This window comes from Sander vitreus, chromosome 15 (genome assembly GCF_031162955.1).
Source record: "Sander vitreus isolate 19-12246 chromosome 15, sanVit1, whole genome shotgun sequence".
In the NCBI taxonomy this organism is placed as follows: Eukaryota; Metazoa; Chordata; class Actinopteri; order Perciformes; family Percidae; genus Sander; species Sander vitreus.
This window is the reverse complement of record NC_135869.1, coordinates 15,381,743-15,403,305: the sequence shown is the minus strand read 5'-3', so window position 1 is coordinate 15,403,305 and position 21,563 is coordinate 15,381,743. Positions and strand designations below refer to the sequence as shown.

The 21,563-nt window shown below is 40.2% G+C and overlaps 1 protein-coding gene across 4 annotated transcripts; it reads right to left on the bottom strand.

Moving 5' to 3' along the window:
• Positions 1-4,297: 4,297 nt before the first annotated feature.
• Positions 4,298-16,305, bottom strand: elavl3 (ELAV like neuron-specific RNA binding protein 3). 4 transcript variants are annotated; one of them, XM_078269331.1, is made up of 8 exons: positions 14,246-14,254; positions 9,279-9,498; positions 9,083-9,186; positions 6,749-6,902; positions 6,388-6,613; positions 5,419-5,457; positions 4,828-4,830; positions 4,298-4,625 (listed from the first exon to the last, which is right to left on the bottom strand). In XM_078269331.1, exons 2-8 carry the CDS (start codon positions 9,481-9,483, stop codon positions 4,298-4,300), a joined length of 1,059 nt encoding a protein of 352 aa, XP_078125457.1. In that variant the 5' UTR covers positions 9,484-9,498; positions 14,246-14,254. The 4 variants fall into 4 exon arrangements, with proteins under 4 accessions (XP_078125457.1, XP_078125454.1, XP_078125455.1 ...); XM_078269328.1 differs by lacking the exons at positions 4,828-4,830; positions 14,246-14,254 and adding an exon at positions 16,297-16,305 and having other exon boundaries at positions 4,298-4,646; positions 6,388-6,616; positions 9,279-9,495; XM_078269329.1 differs by lacking the exons at positions 4,828-4,830; positions 14,246-14,254 and adding an exon at positions 16,297-16,305 and having other exon boundaries at positions 6,388-6,616; positions 9,279-9,495.
• Positions 16,306-21,563: the final 5,258 nt, after the last annotated feature.

Sequence of the window (21,563 nt, the reverse complement as noted above, 5' to 3'; positions counted from 1 at the left end):
TTAAAGTCGCCCGAATAATACAAGTTTGTTGGCGCTATTTTGAATTTTTTCTGTTTAAATTATTTTATGTTGCAACAAAAGCTACCACAGACTTTTACAAACACAATTGAACACAGTTTGATTGAAATAAAAAAATCTAACTAAGTCTAAAATCTGCATACACTGTAAAAACTGCAACTAATTAAATAATGGAAGAAAAATAACAAACTGTACCCAATCAATGTAACCAAACATAATCTTTGACCCATGTGTGTACTATATGGCAACATCAACAACACAAATATGCTAATTTAACAAGTGAGTCTTGATATGTAAATGAAATTAATAAATTACAGGAAAAATGATATTTGAAATTGACATGGGCTAAAACTGATGATATATTAGACAGTATTCCTTTCAAGGTCATTTAGAATTGCTCTAAGTCAGCCAATATGCATTTTGTTTGAGCTTGCATGGTCAGAGCACAAATTAGGGGCTGAGGAAGTGATTATGGAAATTTACTGATCAGACCTCTCATTGCTTGTTGGATTTTCTTAATGAGTCTGTTCATTTAAATTTTTTTGTCTGAACTTTTGCTCCTTTCACCATTCCGCAAACCTTTTCAGTGTGATGTTTAATTTCTTTTTTAAAAAATATATATCATTTGTTCTCAGTCAATATAAAAACAAAGCACATTGCACTTACTGTTCCATAGGAAAGTTTTTTTGTCTTTTTAAATGATTATTGTTGTTGCTCAAGCAGTGTAGTACTGTTTCCTGCCATGGTCCTTGGCTCTCTACTGTACATCAGGTGTAGGTCTTTGTATAGACTGTGTATTGAAGGTAATTTTGAGCTGTGTGTCTGGTATGTGGGTTGTTTTTACTATCGGACATGGCTGGGTATACAACTGCAGCTGCAGTTCATCGTGACCTGTTATCTTGGTTGTTCGAAACGTCCGTCACTGGTCTCACCAAGTGCTCAGTCCGACGCTGCTAACTCTTGCAAATTTCTCGACCCGAAATAGCTAGATTAGTCCTTTATGTGGTCAGCTCTGGAAACACCAGCAACAATCATTTAGAGTATTTCAGGGATGAAACGGTATGAGTCAGATTGAAAGATGTCAGAGTAAGTGGTGCAATGTTAACGGTTTTGAAGGATTAAATTGGTCATAAAACAAAGCGTATGATATAAATGTTGGGGGAAATGCATTATATGGATGCAGCCAATTTTTCCTTTGTCAAGAGGTGAACTGATTCATCGTAATTTATTTTAGATATGACTTATCATTAGGTGTGTGCATGAAATTTGTGCAAACGGTATTGCTTGCAACTGTATCATTTTAGCATTTGGTCTAGTGGTTATAGGATTTAGAAAATGCAAACTGATATGTGCAACTTAGATATGTAAAAGTAATGATAACTGAAATTGTAGAGGGTCCTTGTTCAATAAATAACATAGATTTGTACAGCAATTACTCAGGGAATAATATAGTTAGTCTTAATTTATCCTTCTTGGTACTGACTTGCAAAGCAATTCTTTGGCAAAAATCAAATATATCTAATCATAAAGAATCATGCTCAGTGTTCATTATGAATCTGGATTACTGTTTGAATCTGCTTTTTACCTTTTTATTTGCAAGCAGCTGTTCAGTTTTACAGCTGGGCAATGAGCTGGTCTCACTGCAGCTTTGTCTGGGATTCTCAAGTCAAAGAACTTCACTGCACCATCATTGAAGCAACACTGTACACAACTTCAGGACAAGAGATGAGTGTCTAAGCACTCATAAGTATAGATGTGTCTGTCAGGTTACACCCCCAAACTGTTTAATTTTACTTTTATTTTTTTACATCAAATTTGTTTTTGTTAAGTTTGTTTCAATTGTTGTGATATGGTTGAACGGTTAAGTTTGTACGAGATACAATGTTCTTTCGCCCCCTCCCTAAATCCCCACCCATACACCGCATGCTTATTCCCCCTTGCTCTGCAAAGATCAGAGGGTTTAAAATAAAGCCATGCGATGTCCCAATTTTCCAAGCTTAAGAATCTGTAAAAATTCAGCACATGGTCTTGTTCCTTTGTATGTATAAAAATAGATTTATCTCTAATGTAATCCTTTCAAAGAGATCGTCCTCTTTGGCTAACACAGCGTCATTTAGAAAAGCAAAAGCAAAAATGTCTTGAATATAGTTGACCTTATTTAATCTATGATCATGTGCACATGTCTTGATATTGAAAGACATTAGCTCTCCCCATGGTAAATCATAAGTCTGGTCTGGAACAAACATTTCAACTCGACAGGTTGGCCTTAATGTTTCATCAAGGGTGCCATAAATAACTTTCATGCAATTGGGTTTGGGGATATTTTGAGAAATGCTATTTTTGTGGTAGTGCCAAACAGATCTGAAGCAAATAAATACCTTTCTGTTGTAAACAGAAGTATAATTATGACACTCATTTGCAGGCTTGATGTTGTACAGTCATCTTTTAAGAGGGTAGGAGTTCAAAGTTTCTGGGATGCTTTTAAGAGAATTGAGGGGTTTTAAATAAAACTGAGTAGCATTTGGCAAAGCTGGAGGAACTGGTAATCTTTCACCTCAAAGGATCAGTGATCATTTTAATGTTGCCAGATATTATCGCTCACACAGTTTTTTGTTTGAATGTCTCAGTCATTTGGAACTGCAGTCCTCTTAATCTGCTCTATGCATGTTGTTACTGTTTCACTGAATGGTAAAGCTTTTTTTTATTGGAGGAGCTTCTATCTTTGCACTAGACTGAAGAATAATACCGGTGCTCTTGAGTTTTTGCTCATCTGGGTTATTTCTCTGCAGACCAGCCTAGAACATTGTTCAGTCCATGGGGTGTGTTGTTGGGGTGACATTTTCTTCTAGTTACTTTTAGCAGCTACTTGGGTCATAATCTTATTTAAACTATATAATTCCCTGCTTCCATTTATCTCAATTAATCTGGAGAGTCTTGAGTACAATACCATTCATAATCAAAGCATGTAGAAGAACAATATAATTTGGTCATCTTGTTTGCTTTTTCCTTTTTTCTGCTTGACACCAGATAGCCTTTCAGTTAAAGGGATGGCACACCAAAGTATTGCTGACAAAGCCATGCAAAGTCAAATGGCCTGTGGATAATGTAAAATACAGGTGCAATGAAAAAATGTTGCAAAAAGTGAAAAAACACCGGTATTTTCCTTTTGAGGTGGCTGTGTTATGGTGAAACGGTTTTCCCCTCGTACTTGTCACTCTCTCGCCCACTAGAGAATTACTAATGAACACTGTCACCATGGGAGCACTGCCACTCTGCTCTAAGTTCACAGACAGTCTGCTTGTGTTGAATCCATCCTGAGGATAGATTATAAGAAAAACATTTTTTTTCATGTTTTTGATCTAAATATATCTCCTAGTTATTGAAATGGGTTTCTGTGATACAGAAGTGTACTCTTAATGTTGTTCGGTGTGAGACTGTGAGGGAAAGATTGATTATGATGGCTTTCGGACTACTCTTTTCTGTGACCAGTATTCATTGGTTGGCCTAAATCTTATTGGGTCTGAGCTAACAAGCTCACAAAGGGTAGAGAAACTGCGTTTACGCTAGGCACCACCTAATGCAGGTCAGGAAACAGTAGTCAAAGTATCTAGAAAATGCTTACATACTCGGCTATTATAACCACCTTAAATATTGAATATATAGTTATATTTTAATAGACGTATATAAGAGAACACTGTTTTTTAATTTCATTTTCTTTGATCTAAAAAAATCGCTGATTCAAAATGCCCAAGTGTAAAAAAGTGACTACATCCTCTCCAGCAAGATAATAGGAGAGATGGTGGGGTAAGAGTTTGGGTAAATTGCACATATTCGTTCATTTAAATTTTTGATCGTTTTGTTCATCAGTTGTCATTATTTGCCTGAATTCAATCAAAGCACTCAGTACACATTCTCTGTCACATTCGTTAGACTGTCTCCTAAATAGATAGCTCATCCCCTACCCAACAAACCAGCTACGTACCCCTTCTAATTCAATCCAGGCAAATACAGGGAAGGACTAGCATGTTGTGTAAAGAGAAAAGAAAAACTCCACTAGTGTGTTTGTTTGATACTCTGACTTGTGTATGCTTGCATGTATGGATATGTTTGGTTATGTCTGTGCGTGTATGCGTGTATCTGTGTTTGTGATAATATATTATGGATTTGTGTGAGAATGTGTCAGAGAGAGACTCAGTCCAGGCCCATTTAGAGTGATGGCACAGGGAGCTCAGGTTGCTCTCCCTGTAGGTCGAAGGAGCTTGTGCCAGCAGCCTCTCTCTCAGGCCTTGTGCTGCTTGCTGGTCTTGAAGGAAACCTGCAGCACGCGGTCACCCAGGCGGTAGCCATTAAGGCTAGCGATAGCCATGGCAGCTTCATCGTAGTTGGTCATGGTGACAAAGCCAAAGCCCTTACATTTGTTGGTGGTGAAGTCACGTATGACCTTGACGTTGGTTACAGCGCCGAAAGGCCCGAAGAGCTGCCACAGGACGCTCTCGTCCGCCTCTGGGGAAAGGTTGTACACAAAGATGCACCAGCCAGCTCCAGTTGGACCAGTAAGGTTGACCCCCGCCAGGCTGGTCATGCTGTCAATGGTGATGGGGGAGAATCTGGGGAAGAGAGTAGGAGAGCTACCATGGGTGTCATTCTGAAGTTCCACACAGAATTCAGTTATCTATACTGTCTTTTAAGGGCATGTATCCGTGAGAAATGATAAAAATTGTAGTTGGGTATGGAGTCGAGGGACACCATCCATCCCCTCTGCTGTGCAGTAAGTAAATATGTCTGGGCACCACAGTGGCTCCAAACTACCTGCTTTTATACAAAATGACACTGTGTTCCCAGAGACACAGACACCCACACAATGTGCATATTTTCTTATTTTCTCTGCTGAACAAAGCCTCTGGAAGAATTAAACATGAATCACAATGTTCAACAGAAATCACACTATTGAACAAAACAGAAACCTAGAGAGGGATGAAGAGCAAATTGGAATCAAATCATACACAAACTGGAGCAAACAGAGGAGACGCAAACGGAATCTGGTATGTCCATGCTGGTGAAAAAAAGGGGACATTAAAGCAACTGAAACTGACAATGTTAGTTCATAAATAAATACATATAAATTATTTCTATTAATTAAAATAAAAGAACGAAAAGGTTAAACAAAGCCATGCCAGAATACCCTGCTGTTAGAAGCTTGCATCATTGCTTATTGAAATTATAGATAGTAAGTTGTTGTCTGGGCTGCTTCTGTACCATGGTTTAAATGGGCAGTGGGTATTAAGAATTATGGCCATTATATCTGATTTCGAGATGAAGTCAGCAGGTAGTATTCCAGGCACTTTGTTTGAGGTTTTATTTTGGCATGGATGCTTTTGAAAATACACCTTTGGCATTTACCTCTTGACTCCGTAGCTGGCGTTTAGTAAATTGTCGAGTCTGCAACGCAAGAGGGAGAATGAAGGGGATGCAGAAGTTAGTTATGAGATCTACAAGGAACGGGGGCTTTCAGTTAACATGTTGCTCCTTCACCAGCTGGCCTCCAGAGGGCATCCTTTACTGCAACGTAGTCCCAAACCATCCAACCACAAACTGATGGCGTGTAATTTAGTCCTGTGAGTATACTATATGTCTCAGTAGGTATTTATTGTTCATTGTGAGTTCAATTGGTTAAGCTCCAAAATAGATTCACCTTTAATAGTTTAAATGTAACAAATCCTGTATCCTAGGCCATTTCACATACTGGTTAATAATTATCCATACTGAGTATGTGAGCATTCCAACCTGAGAGGGTATCTCCAATTGTTTGTGAGGTTCCGAGAAATATTTAATACTGGGAGCCTTTGACTTTCAAACCTTTTGAGCCTTTATTCAAAATTACCCATGTGGATGTGGCCAACATCTGGCAATGATACTCTTTATGATGCCTATGTAGAATAGGCAAACTTTCACAGGTTCAGTATTATTCTTCTAAAACCAAGATTTATTTAGCTTTAGTTTTTTATTGTATTTGGAAAAGTCTGGTCTCTTACATTGGTTTTGAGCTGCTATTTGGATCTGGTCCCTTTCCAAGTGAAGGGATCATGCTGCAGTTTAAAAGAGAGTCAGAGAAAAAGAGTGAGAAGGAGGGACAATGCAATATTGCCAATTCCTTCTGTACTGCAAAGCAATACTATTGCTTAAAGGAACAGTTTACTAATAAGTTGTGTTAATATTGACAGAAAAAGTTGTTTTATTTGGAATGTTTTCGATTACACAATTTTCCTCATTATAAAATTAGACCACATTTGCTGATTTTGGGGTGGGCCTTCATTTGATTGATTTCTCATTTTACTCTTAGGTGATGTGAGGTTGCCAAAGGTTCAGTACCTGAAACGCTGAGTCTGGTGGTGCAGGGGCCCTGTGTAGCGGCGGGCAGCAGTCTGGTACAGCTGAGTCAGTAAGGCCTGGCCTGTCTTCTGGCTGGGGTTGTTGGCGAACTTGACGGTGATGGGCTCGGCAGCACCCAAAGGCTTCTGTCCGTTCAGACCTTTGATGGCCTCCTCTGCTTCATTCCGTTTGTCAAACCGGATGAAGCCCACTCCTCGTGATATGCCTGCTCCGATTAAGAATACAAAAAAATGTTACTACCTTGGCATCAAGGACTGTTGCTGCCTACCAGTATTTCATTCAGCGATGGAATGGCACTTGATGTCAGACTGACAGCATGAGACATGAAATAAGGCTATACCTGTAACTTGGTCCACTAGGATACGGGATGTGATGATACGACCGTATTGGGAGAACAGCTGCTCCATGTCCTTCTGGCTCATAGTTTTGGGGAGTCCACTTACGTAAAGGTTGGCATCACGAATAGAAGCTGAGCTTGGCCGGGCATATGATACCTATAACACCCAAATAAAATAAACTAATAAGCACATTATATTTGTATAACACAAAATTAGTTCATCAAAGTTTTTCTCAGAGGGCCTGAATCAGAGAAAAACAAATGTGTCAACTTGAGGAAGATGTTAGAAAGACCTGATGCAACAGGAGTGAGTTCCAGTCTTCATTTTGACTCCTGCTGATTTCGCCTAATTTCCCCTCTCCACAGACCTATCTGTCTCTTTGCTATCTGTGGACCTAATCAGTGCCTTTAAGCTCACACTCAGCTACAATGAGACTGTCATAGACACATTATGATGACTGTACAGTAACAATTTCCCAAACTGATACCAGACATCAGCTAACAAGCCCAAGTGCCAGCTTTGTTTTGCACTGAAAAACATCAGCCCGAGTTGATGTATTTTCCTGAATTCACTTGTGACTTAATTAGTGCATGGACATTTTTGGTGCGTGTGTTTTTATATCCCTTATCGTTTTCTGTTTTCAGAACATTTTACATCTAGTACTGCAGATGAATATCTGATTGATTGTAAAAGAAAAAGTCATGCACACATTCTTGTTTTGTGTTTATGGAAGCATGTGAACATGTGTGATAGAAAAAGTTCAGTGCATTGTTGGCAGTGCTGTGTTTGTGTGTGATGGAGAGACAGAGTGAGTGTTGTCTGCGATAGGCTGAACAGCCCTCCCTGTCCTGCCTTCTTCCTTTGTCTCTATCCTCTGGGGGAGAAAAGCTCCACTGGCAAACAGCAAACAATGTAAGTGCATCACAAGACTTGCAGGATCCTTGACAACTTTTAAACACTCTGCACACACACACACACACACACACACACACACACACACATATTGTGTATATGTATTGGTGTGATGAATTTAAATTTATAATAGTAATAGTTTGCGAATTTTACTATTTTTTTTATAAATGTTTGTAGCTTTAAATTTGGCTTATTGCACAGGCACAAATAAATCTTCGATGCTAATTAAAAGGACTTGTATATTATCTTTCAGATGAATACAGGTGTTCTGATTTGATCCATCAGTACTAAGCACCAGTGTCTATTGTGTACACAGACGGACTGTGTGAGCAGGAGGGTTGTGTGGTGCAGTGATTAGGGTGTTCTGGATGAGTCAGGGGGGAGTTGCTGTGTTCAGGGAGCAGTAGCTGCCCTATAATTAACCCTCTCCCTGTCGCTCCCACAGTACAGATGGTGCCTGAAGCCCATATGGCCTCTAATCCTGTCATTGGCATTCTGCTCTCTGAGCTACCCCCTACCCTTCTACTGCTGCCCCCTCCCTCACAGCCTCACCCCTCTCTTTTGAAGCCTCCTGCAAAATCAGAGAATTAAAACTATGCAATTGACCAAAGGAGTTATTTTCTACATCTGAGTGTAAATTATTAAGTACTTAATTACAAAGTGATCTACGTATAGATACATCAAATAATTATTCAATGTCATAACACAAGATCAACAATATAACATAACAATTGTCATGACAATCAATACTTTTTCTACTTGGTTGTTCCGGATTAAGAAGTAATTTCTTTTGTGCAAGATATTTCAATGACAATATACACAAATATTAACTATTTGGAACCAAATCCAGTACTTGCCTTTTCCTGCTTATAGCGCGTTGTTTGATCAGTCACTAGTCAGAATTAACGTCCCTATTCATGGACAGCTGTTGGAAGATCACCTGCTCTGCTCTCTCAGAGATTCGATTTCTCAATCCTGCAGTTTGTCTCAATCTTTGATCTACTGTGATCGGGAGGGGGGATGGAAGGAAGTGGTGTTTAATAATATGCTCCCTTTTTCCCTCATCTGATTTTGGAACAAAGAAGCCCCCTAATTAGCTTAGATTGGAGGCAGATGGGGTAACCAAGACTGACCCTAGTGCACCGAAGTCAGACTTCCTAATTACATTTCCATCACAATAACCTCTGCATGCTGTCCGCCCCTTGCTTTCTGACCTCCACTCTCTCCTGCTCTTTTCACCCTTTCTCCCACTTCCTTTGTTCTGGCCACCGCTCCCCTTTTTCTCCTCCCCATTTTCCTCCCCTCCCTCTGTCACGTCTGTCGCCACCTCTCTCAACCACCCCCACCCTCAAAATCTCCACTTCCTTTCTTTTTGTCTAGCACTTCTTCAAGAAGAAGATTTAAGAGTGTGGAGGTCTGCTCACCTTGATTGTTTTAGTCTGCAGTTTGAGACCATTGAGTGTGTTGATGGCCTTATCTGCATCATTTGGATCCACATAGTTTACAAAGCCATATCCCAAACTCTGACCTGGAGACAAAGAAAGAGACACAGTGGTTTCAATGCTTCTCAAAACCAGTAGTAGTGATGATATTTTTTTCAACGGGGACAAAGTGTTGTACCTGTTATCTTGTCTCTGACTAGCTTGCAGGACTCAATCTCTCCAATGCTACCAAACAAACTTTTGAACTCTTCCTGGGTCATGTTCTGAGGCAGATAGTTGACGATCAGGTTGGTTTTGCTGTCGTCTGTAGAGCCATTGGTGCTAATGACTGGACCGTTAGGCAGACTGGTTCCGCTTGGACCGTTGGACACCTGGGTTTCCATGGTGCTGATTATCTGCTGAGAAAGAGGATGGAGTTAGATTCATAGGTCACAATGAGACACAGTGGAGATATGGCTGTATAAATGTGCTAATGTTTAACATATAATACATGCACACATATAAACTACACACGCACACACACACACAGACTGTCCACTCTGTCACTGTCAGAGGGAAAGGTCAGGAATCAGCATTGCTAAAATGGAGATGGATACACGGTCTGATTTTAAATCTCCCCTCCCCCACTTTTACCCCATCTTTCCTCCCCTCGCTCCCTGCCTCTGGTTCTGCAGATGTCACAGTCCCTTTTTCCTTACTCCTCCCCTCCCCCTACTCACTTCCAGGGTCAAACACCATTACATCATTACACAGGGATGGATAATAGTGATGGTGGTGTGTGAGGCTGGGGGAGATTGGGGTGGCAGGGGTTGAGATGACGGATAAAAAGGAGAGTGACAATGTTGAATGGACTTTGTGCTACAAGAAATGAGGAATATCACGGTTTGGTAGAAAAAGGATTTAGGATTACTTGTTTGCTATTCGGACATTGTTCAGGTTTCTTTGTGGTCAATTGACTTATTTTTGTAAATTGATTGAGGGTGTGGGTTAATGCACAGTATGGTGTGTGTATTGCTCTGGAGTACACCTTGTTACCTAATTTGATCCACAGGGGCTCCTTAATTGTGGTCAGAACCAAAACTTCCTGCTCCACTTTCACTTTCCCTTTTCTCACACTCCAGCTCTCTGTCTCTGGATCATTATTGGGTGAAATTTGTTGTGATGTTGCTCCGTGTGAAGCTGATATAGCTGCACTGATTTGTTCAGCTGGTTGAATTAGAAAATAATCTCTAATATCCTAGGGTTTTGTTATGTACTGAAAACCTGCAACAGTTTCAGGCATTTTCAGTAACTATTAACTGTCTTGTTTTACTTCCTATTTTATTGTGCACGTATTGAATATAAGGACAGGCATTTTTTCACTTGCATCGGTTATTTTCATGTTCAAACATCATTAGATTAAATATTTGATTCATCGCAAATGTCAAAGTAAATAAGTATGTATGTTTAGAGTTAGTTATCTTTGTTGACTCATGCAACTAAAATGAGCCTCTATAGCATTACCATGTTACATGTGTGTGCATTAGAATTTCGATGCATTTTGATTCCTTTTCACAAACAAAATAGATAGTTTTAATCCATATACAGTGTGGTAGTAATACCATAATGTAAATAGTTTTGTCACATTGTGGGTTCGAGCTTGTTGGAGATCTTTAACTGGTGGCTGTTATGTATGTCAATAAGGCTAAATAAGTCTCCTCTAAAGCCTGTGGGGTCTCACTAGGCAACAAAGGGACTTAAATAGTGAATCTTCAGAATTCTTTCAAAAGTATATTCAGGGGATCTCCTGTCTTGATTAAGAAATATTGTAGATGTCACTGAAACATAAACATATACTTATAACAGATGTTATAAGTATATTTACCGGGCAATTAGCCCCTACGGCTTTTTAGATTATGTCCTCTAATAATGCATACCAATCTTCTTTTTTTCCCCAAAGAGGGGTATTTAAGTATTTTTATTTGTTGGTTTCCAAGGAATGATCACAAACAGAATTTCTGTCAGGTTGTTAATTTCATTCACAGCTCACCATCTCTTGTAAATCCACACCAACCTTTTATGTTTGAATAGGCTATATTTCTTTTATCATCTATTTACTAAAATAATCATTTCTTTAGACATTTGTGCCATTTCATGTGTTCTCTCTCCTTTCCCAGCATCTTTGAATGGGTCTGTCTAACCTGCCTCTTCTCATCATCTCTGTAACCTGCTGTCTAGCTTTGAGTCTCACCTCGAGTCAGGTTGCCCAGGTAACAGCCCCTCAATGACACGCATTGTAATGACTGAATGGCTTTCTTACTTCCAGGTTGTGTCTGTACTTATTAGGAGCAGATATACAGGTCAGACTTGTATCCTCCGTCTATTAATATTATACGGCTTTGCAGAAGCAGGGAATATCAGTGAGTGAAATTGATAATGACAGGGGGAGAAAGAGCACAGTGACTGAGTTAAGATAGCCTAAAAATAAAATACGTCAGACACACATCTATGCACAGAGGCAGTGCAACATAGATAGCAATCTGTCACACCATTTTGATGCAAGGCTAAAATGCCTGATGACTATGTTTTTCATGCCACCATGAATTATGATAGGATTAACACATGTTGACAAAAAAGATGGAATCAAGCTGTTATGTTGTATTTATTGAAATATTAACCTAGTACACTATTGTGTGATGTGATACATCTGACTAACAGAAATACGTGCAACTGAATGTGTCCCAAATATGACGAAAAGTATTTTGAAGGGGAAAAAAACATATTAGGGCAAATTTGACTCGCCAACTGAAATAACGCTCAACATGGCAGAACACACATCCCCAGTGCACAGTGTGAAGTTATATAATTCACAGACCCACTGTGTTTGGGCTGGGTACACCGAAAGTGTCTGACACAAGCAGTAACTAAGATTAAGATTTTCATACAGAAATAAACAGGAACAGCATGCTTTAAAGTTATTTGAAACGATTATTTGAAGGATTGTTTCATCTTAAGGCATATTTCATATTGTATACCATCAACACATATCAAAATAGTCTAGAGTTTGGTTTGCAATAACCCAATTACTATGACAACGAGACAATAAATCCTTATTATGATGTAGCCTACAGTAGCAGGAAAAATCCTAATACGCCCAGTATAGATCTACTCCTCCAGACATTTTCGACTACTGGAGACAATAAAAACATCCACAACAGGAGTAGCTTGTAACCATGACATCCTGGGTGCAAATATGGCCTAGGTCTTTTTATTGCATATCATTTCTCCTTTTCTCTCAAAATATTTCTTGTTATCTATCTATTGAGGATGACAACATGCCATAAAATAATCTTTTTTTAAATCCTCTTTTAAAATTCCTAAAAGATGACAGTTGTTAGGGTAGCACTAAGTGTACCACATTGCTTTTTCTCTATTTTGGGGTTCTGTGAGATCTCCCTAAATATTTAATGTACTGCATCAGCATCGCCCACACATGGTCCCAGACTTGCACGCAAGCAAGAGCCCTGCCTCCTCTGCCAAACACATGAACCCAGACTTGCACGCAAATAAGAGCCATGCCTCCACTGCCAAGCACACGTACCACCTACACTGTACACTATTAAATTACAAAACACAGAAGCATTACATGACTAAATGTAAATGCAGTCGGTGTTCTCTGTCTTCTGATGCCTCTAACCCGCTTTTCCCAATTCATTTCTGCTCCAAATGCAGCACAGCACTGGAGGCTATAATGTACAGAAGAATAATCGTCTCCCAGTTTAAGTCATAACATGAGATTTGCCACGTTAGGCTACATGTTACAATACACTGATGCACATCACAATTTGAATGTGAGATATAATGACATTTAGGCTTAGTGTAGATTTAAATTCACTTGCTGTATGTGTGTAATAGGCCTATATGTATTTTAGTTATCTTTGTGTTAACAAAACTATTCATCAATCAAAATGAACACTTAATTTCTTTAAGAGCACTAATGATAATGATTTCTGCTTTTAAGGCATAACCTTGTCTGTAGTCCACATTATATTGCATTATGTAAAGATTTTTTCTTTTCTTTCTGGAAGACATGAATCAAAACTGAATGCTAGGCTGAAGTGTAAATGAGCCCTCTAAATAACACAGATTACAGGATTATCCCAAACAAAGGGCATTAGCCACACTCTCGGCAGCTTTAAGGATCATGGTGGCAGCTGTAAAACAACAGAACGACAGGAGTCACAGCCCATGTCAGCCATGCATTGAGGCTCCTATTCTACGCTCCACAGACTAAAAATTAAAAGATTCCAGCTCTCTGATTATGTGCTGCTTTGATAAGATGGGGGCAGACAACGTCAAAGGCTCAGGGAGACAAATCTGTCCTGCAAGTCCTTGTAGCATGCGGGGCGCTATCCAGCGTGCTGAAAAAGGGAGTGGCTTTCAGACGGTCTCACAGAGGCCCGTGAATCCAGCAAAGACCACCGAGTGGCTTTATTTTATATTTCGTTGGCTTTAAAAATGTTTGAATTCGTGTAATTAAGAAATAAATGACAAATACGGCTATTCAAATATGGCAGACGCAAAACATAATCCCTCGATTTCTCTGCTTCTTTATTTAGCCACCTTTTTTAAAGCCAAGACTTGTGAGCTCTGCAGGCATTCATGAACCGGAGCGCCTTTTTGCTGAATAAACGTATTGAAACGACCAAACAAAAGAGCCACCCGTTCCTCCTCTTCTCTCTCGCAGAGGCTATGGCAGCACTATGAATATTAATGTAAACAGTGGCGCTTTGTGTCGTGGCCAGGGGCTGCAGGAGTCCGGGAACAATGACTGTTACAGTTGCCAGCCACAAGTCAAAAACGCCATCGTAGGTCAAATAAAAAATCACCAATCCGAAATATTTATTTGCTGAGCATCGTTTCTAATTATTGGTCTTGTATTCAGTGATAGTTGTATTTAAAAAGCCACATGGCTTCAACTCGGCGAGCTTTGGCGTATAGGATATAAGGCGAATGGCCACTATTAGATATTGTCAAAAGAATTAATGTTTTTCCATAACAATCATCAAATTATCAATCAAAATCAACAGTCGTATGTACCCTGTTAATGATATTGAAATTATATGATCGACATTTGTTTCCTAAAAAAATGAACACAAGAGATACATTTTGCAGTCTCAGAGATCTCTCACCTCTTTCTTCCCTACAGGCTTTATATTTGTTACTGATAATTACATGAAGTCGTTGGCAACAGGAAGCAAATCACCGCTTACATAACATAATGACATCTCACGTCTCATAGGTTATAAGTTACAGGCCACGTCTTAACTGTAGGAATATAACGCAACATGAAGCATTTTAATCGTTTTTAGTTTGGACAGAAAATACAAATGTCCTCTAACCCTTTAAATCATCAGCCAAAAAATATCTAGGCCTACATTTAATTCTGTATTTTTTTTTTTAACTTAACACCAAACAACTGGTTTACAGTAATGGCCTCGGTTGCCCTTGTCCTTGAATTGTGTAAGTGCCTTGGATAGGTTATCTGACTCGACGCTTTTATTCGCTTGGCACTGCAGTACAGGCATTGAGGACTGCGGACCATGTGGAGGGGAGCTACAGCCTCTGTCGGTGTGATTCTGTCTTTGGGCCTGTAAGGGACAATAGGTAACCTAATGTACAACAAAGAACATAAATATGCGATTAGAAATGTGTGAAGTGGACAGTTCGAGCCTTACAGATGATGAAACAACTTGCTGTCCACCTTCATTTTATGCATTTTTTTCGAGGCAATATTCGATTTCAAATTCAGTGAAATGGGATCAAGTTGTTCATGGGCCCAACTCCCTCTTTCACATCCTGTTCCTTCAATGTGTTAAATAATATATCTTGTTCCTACTATTAGTCATAGACCGAACAGCCTGGTATTTTAACATGTGTAGGCTACATGCAGTTCCAACTCGTATTGATAATTTCATAATTCCAAAAAACAAAACTAATAAAATAGTTTAGGGATTTTGTCACTTTAATAAGCCGGGGGTTTTAACACCGGCATGTGATTTTAAGATTGGACAGAGAAGCATCCACGCTGATTATTGGTTTTATATTTATTTCCTGGCTTCTATAATTTAATGTACATGTGTCTAAATTGCTCTGCTTAAATAAACAACCTGCTGTCAACCGTAGAGCATGTCAAGAGGTAAAGCAGAGTAGGCCTTTTGAGGCTTCAAGGCCCTCGTCTGGTGCTTAAGTCCAGCAGAGACACGCCCAATCCGGCGTTGGCTCAGACCAAAGCTAATTTATCACCGCTCACATCTCCTTTTACCCGACACGCGCAACGCAAGCATAGCCATCTTGTACGTATGCGATGTGATACTTTGAGGAAATGTGCTTAAAATGGAGATGTCCGTGTGCGTCCTTGCGGCCTCTGAGATTTCCAGCCCATTTACTCGGTTGCATCGCAACGAGAACCATGAGGAATTTGGACTTTGTCTGATTCAATGCAAACCAATGGATGCGTAATGCCCCCCCCTCCCCACCCTCCCGGAGTGACTCGACCCTTTTTTTACTTTGCCTTGCTGGATGGGCCCTCAGCCTCCTAAGCATCATGTTTTGTCTCACAAACCCGTCTCCAGCATCCTTGTGCTGCACCAGGCAAAGAAAGCAAGTCCTCCCCCCATTGACGCCTCATCGCCTCTCACATCACTGTAATCCTGCGGAATTCCTTAATTTTGACTCCTACATCATTTTGGAAATATAATCAAAGCTTCGACATTAAAGCAGTCTAAGTCGATGTTATACAAAAACGTAAAGGCTGTGCTATCTAAAATGGCAGGATAAAGACTTTAGCCATGATGACTGCAGGCTGGAGCGGAGCCGGCATGGCGCATCACTGAGTATGAGATTGCTAATTGCCACTATCGATCGTTAATCGTATCATAATAATACGGCAGTGCATTTCAGAAAAAAACATAGGACTAATCCCAAAGATCCTCTATGTTTTGGTATGTGGGCATAGCCATGGTGCTCTGTTTAAAATTACATTTGTCTCCACTAAAGATATATCAGTAGGAAATAAATATGTGTGTATAGCTACATCACATGTACACATGCATTGTAATGCATAACAAATCCAACATAAAGAGACTGCGATACAATAAAAGCATGCTGCTACAACATCCCCTTCACAAATATAAGAGAAATGGAGTCATACGTACAGTAACCATTCTTGACGTACAATGAAAGAAATCTAGGTCCTTCTTTCCACTGGTCTTGAAGCTGGAGGCTGAGTCTATATATACTCTTCAGCCTTTATATTATATGGCCGTAATGTTCTGTCAGGAGTCCAAATGAAAATAAAAAAAAAATAAAAAAAGGAAAAAAAATACAATCTTCGCCAGGGAATCTCAGCCCTCTGAGATTGTAGGTGTCCTCTATAGGATGAAAATGAGGAGATAGGGGTTTTCTACTGGATGATGATGAGGGAGAGTGTTCTCTCCGAGTGGCGTGGGCGATGGTTCAGAAAAAAGAGAAGCAGTGATCCTCAGCAGGGTGTGTCCAGGGGAGGGTGTTCTGGTTCTCCTGTTTTATGTGTAATTCCCTGCTCCTCTCACAGTCTCCTTCTGTGCCTCTGCTGCAATGTTCTTCTTTTATGCGTCCTCCTGGCTGGCAGAGCGAGCTGCTGATTGGCTAATTGTGCAGGGAGGGTACTACATGGCAGCCATTGCAATGCGCTCCTCTCCCATTATCCCCTTCAGGAGAGATCACCAAGAGTCCCCCCTCCCCTTGCTCTTCCATCCCTGCCCTTCCATCTCTCCACTCCCTTTTTCTTGCTGCCCTTCCTTTCTTCCTGCCCCCCTCTTCACACACACACACACACACACACACACACACACACACACACACACACACACACACACACACACACACACACACACACACACACACGCAGAGCGGAGTGAATAGGGCTCCACCTGCACTTTCAGAGCAGATGGGTGCAGCAGAAGACAGCAGACTTGTCTCTCTCATTCCCCACACTTTGCACTCACTTCTCCCTCAGCACAGCCCCTTCCTTTCTCTCTTATTCTCCATTTAGGTCTGTTTGAAACCATAGCAAACAACTTCACTCCTTAGGCCTTTGTCTTTGCAAATAAAAGCGATTTTGAGTGTAGATCGACAGACTTTCTGAGTCCACATTCCCGGCTGATAATCACAGAAATAAAGCAATAGGAAAAATGCACACAATATGCAATAATTACGTGTGAATTGTGGTAACAAACAAAGCATTAAATCCATAATCTAACTAATGAGTGGGTGATTTTTGGCCCTCTCATATGCAAGGCAGATGGCTAGCTATAGGGTCAGGTGCAGACATGAGAATAACAGATTAGATGCTCCCTGAATTAATGTATGTCTATTCAGTGAAAAGTTGAAAAAAGGTGCAGTTGCAACTCAGATCAGGCTGTGCTGAATGAGCTCTTGTTTTTTGAACAGAAACGTGGCCAGCAGTGATTTTTGTCTTACTTTACGACATCCCTGTATCCCCTTCCTGAGGAGTTCTCATTCCTCTTTGCCCACCTCCTGCTGCTCCCTCCTGTGTGGTGAGTGCTCACTGAGACATGCTGTTTGGGCTCATCTATAATGCATCCCCTGCCCCGGGACATCATGTGTGACAAATGACCTATTTCTGTGCAGACCCCCATAGGGCCTTGACCTGGAGGGGGTGGGTGTGCGTGTGAGTGTGCGTAAATCACTGTATGTTTGTTTATTTGTGTGAGTCTAAGGTTGCTGTTCATGTGAGGAAGTGAGATGATGAAGGCAGTTTGTGCTTTGTATCTAATTATTTTTCTTTAATGTCGATGAGTGGAGAAGTAGTGCTGATGTGAGACCTCTTGCAACAACAATCCCTTTATCTGTTTTGCCTTCCCAACTGACCTTGAGGAATCCTTAGACGATCTGGCTGGAAGGAGTGATGGTGTCAGGGAGGAAATTGTTAGCATTTTCTGACACTGACCACTTGCCTTTGATGGATGTGTGGATGATGATAAGATGAAGATATAGTACTGGGCATGCAAATAACTAATTTCCTCGTACTGTATGTCTCTTATTGTTTGTCCTACCTTCCCAGTCACTCTTGTTTACCCCCTCTTTCTCTCTGTCATTGTCCTGCAGTCCTCTTTCAGTCAGATTCTGAACATCAGCCCTGTCTGATATTTTACATAATTGCCTTACATAAGTAGCATGCTCGGCTCAGAGCTTGGATGATATTAGTGGAGATGAATATTGCATGAGGAAAGCACTCGTTAAGCGTTAATAAGAGGATAGAGATGGAGCCCCACTGTCAGTCTGTCTTAACCCCGCCCCCACTGTTCTGTCAAGCAGTGACTCAACTCAGCCTGGATGTGTTGGAGGCTTTGAGTCAGTTTGTTAGAGAGGGAGAAAGCGTGTGTGTGTGTGTGTGTGTGTGTGTGTGTGTGTGAACGTCTAAGAGGAGATGGCGAGATTTGGTCATTAGGTGCTTGTGTTTTTTCCGTCTTTGTTTGCTGAATAAAAGCGGCTCTTGTAACACAAAGGCACCCAGGTCCGTCACCTGACTGCAGCCCCACTTACAGTTCACACTTAATGTGAATAAATGGGCTTAATTGTGGCCCCTCATTAAAGCCCTGGTTAGTTGCACGGCAGCTGAATTCTCCCTGTGATAAGAGGGCATTTGAAGCGCCTATTGTATATTGCTAAATCAAAGGATCAAGCATCGGTTTTGCTTAAAAGTCTTTTTGTTATTCTACTGATTATTGTCTTATTGTTAAGGTTTCCTTTACTAGTGGTGATTAGTACTCTTGTTGCAGTGGTCCTTTTCTCTTGGCATATCAAGGAATGCTACTTGGTGCCAGAGGGATGAACTCTAAGCATTTACAAAATTAATTCACAGATTTTGCAGTTCATCAGCCTGCACAGAGGAAACATACTAAGCACTGCTAACTATGCAGCTATTATAGAAAATAAAGTAGGAACAGAAAAATGCACGTTTCATTGCATTTTTAATTGTAATTATACTTTTTTATCTATACAGCACTATCAGAACAGCAATAATATGCCAGTAGTACAGAATGTAAATTACATATTAATTATGTGTTTGAACTATAGTAAATATGTAATGATACTTAACTTTGTAAATTGCAAAAACCCTCTAGGTCGGAATTCCTTATCCTAGCCTTTTCTGTTTCTCATCTCTGTTATTCTTGTAGTATTACGTCAAAATAAATGCCTGTTGCCATTGCCCTGCGGTAAGGCAGTGGCCTTGTGTATTTGTGAGGAGGAGAGAGAGTGACACTATGACAGTGTATCTGGGGGATGGGTAGGATGATTCAGCCTCAGGTCTGGTTAATTCAGTGCTCTCTCCACTAGGCCTGGATCTTGGCAATTCAGGGTTTTGTGGCAGCAGCAGTCAAGCAGTTATTGCTTTTAGGAAAGGATCCAGAATTAAATTAGCCTCTTTTTAAAAGGACATTTGTTGATAATGGCAACTGGCCTAATTCAACCCTTTATGTATTATTTGGCAATTTTTTTGTGGTCTGCCTCATGGGTTCACTCTTGCACTTTCTCTCTGTCTCTCTCTCTTTCTCTCTATATATTTCTCTCCCTCTGTGTCTGGATGTGTTGTCTCTGGGCTATTATTAGAGTAGACAGGCTGGTGGGAGGAAGTCTCTGAAGTAGACACTCTTGTCATCTTTTTATTTATGGATTATATTTTGCTTTCCATGTGCCTGTTTTATTTCTATTTATGTCTTTTGTTTGTATGTATTCAATGCAATATGAGATATGTTTAACCTTTTCAGGAAATGTTTATGTGCCACATTCTTATTATTTGATTAAAGTAAAAAATTGAGGTGCTGGTATATATTATTATGTGTTAATCATTACATCTGTGCCACCTTTGTATGTTGCTTGAGTGTGTGCATGAATGTTCATGTGGCTTTAAGGTTGGGTGAAGCAGGACTACACTCCTTTAAAGAGACCATGTTTTACTATTACCTTTTTAAATATAAAGCCATGGTTATTAATCTTTAATTTTGTCCTGTCTGAGTTGGTATCTAGGGGGAGACCTTAAATACACAAAGCTCTTAGACATTCTCTTTGTTTTTTTTCTCTCGCTCCGTTTCCTGCTGCTTTCGTTCTATCTGACATGAACAAAACACACAAGTGACAGACACAAAAAGAATAGAAGAGGTACAAGTATGTCTGCTTCTATTCAGCTGAGCTGTTTTTAGCTTCATGAACTATGTAAATGGCCCGACTTTAAATAAATAATATAATAATAATAAACACATTTCCTGCCTCAACCTGAAATGTACTCATTGTTCTTTCATGTAGAATTAGTTCCATGTTTACTTGACAGAGAAGGAGTAGATCGTTAGATAGATAACGCGGGCTGTCCAAATGGAATATGATAATGTTTCCTAGAAAAACTCACTGGTTTAGCTATTGCAGTCTAATTTTCTCCCCCTCCATCTTCATCCTTCCTCTTCTCCTCTTTCAATCTCTTGCTCTCACTCCGTGTAGTCCAGCTCTCTCCCCATCATGGCCCTCCCCCGTTTCAGTAACAGGAGACTCGAAATCAATAGCACATTAGTCTGGCCGGAAATTCTTGTGGAATTAAATATGAATGACTGAGATTGCAGCTCTACCTGCTGCTAAGAGAGATGCATGATGGCTCTTGGGGATATGGGTTTTAGCTTTTTGTTCCTCCCTCCAGTAAACAGCCAAGCCATTTTGTGCTGTTCTTTTAGCTTACCGGATCACTGGGCTGTTTTGTCAGAGATCAGCATGCAGCACTGTGGACTTCGATAGGTATTGTCAGGGTTGTCATTTGGTCCTCGGCACTGAACAGTGACCGGTCCGATAGCATAATTTGATAGAGCAAATGGGATCGTTGACGTCACAGAGCTGCGACAGCTCAGGAGGCAAGAAGAATCAACGGGCCACACCCATCCTCCAAACACAGAAGCAGCACCATTTAAATATGAAAGAGCTCTCTGGTTATTAACAGATTGCATCTTACTTTTTTCTAGTATTTCCTTCAAATACAATATGTGCTGTCTCTTTCATTAAGCTTTCAGGTTCGCTGCTTTGCACATTCATTGTGGAACTTTTTACATGCAAATTTGGTACTTGGTCATCTTCCATTTTCATTAACTGGTTAACTGTGTAAAGTGCAACAATTTCTTTGAACATGCTGTTTGGTTTAAAGCATCATTTGCAAGGTGGTTGGAGAGTGATAGCTTGTGGGAGGAAAGTAATATGAGACAAAATGACACTGCGTATGTTTCTTGGAATTGGTAGAGGCTTGGGCACCAGTAAGCTAATATACATAGATGATATAGCAGTAGATGTATTTGTGAGCTATATTTCATCCCATCAGAGATGAAACGGTTTGTGACAGATGGAGTGATATTGTTCCCCTGTACAGCCCATGAGTGTGGCCCCT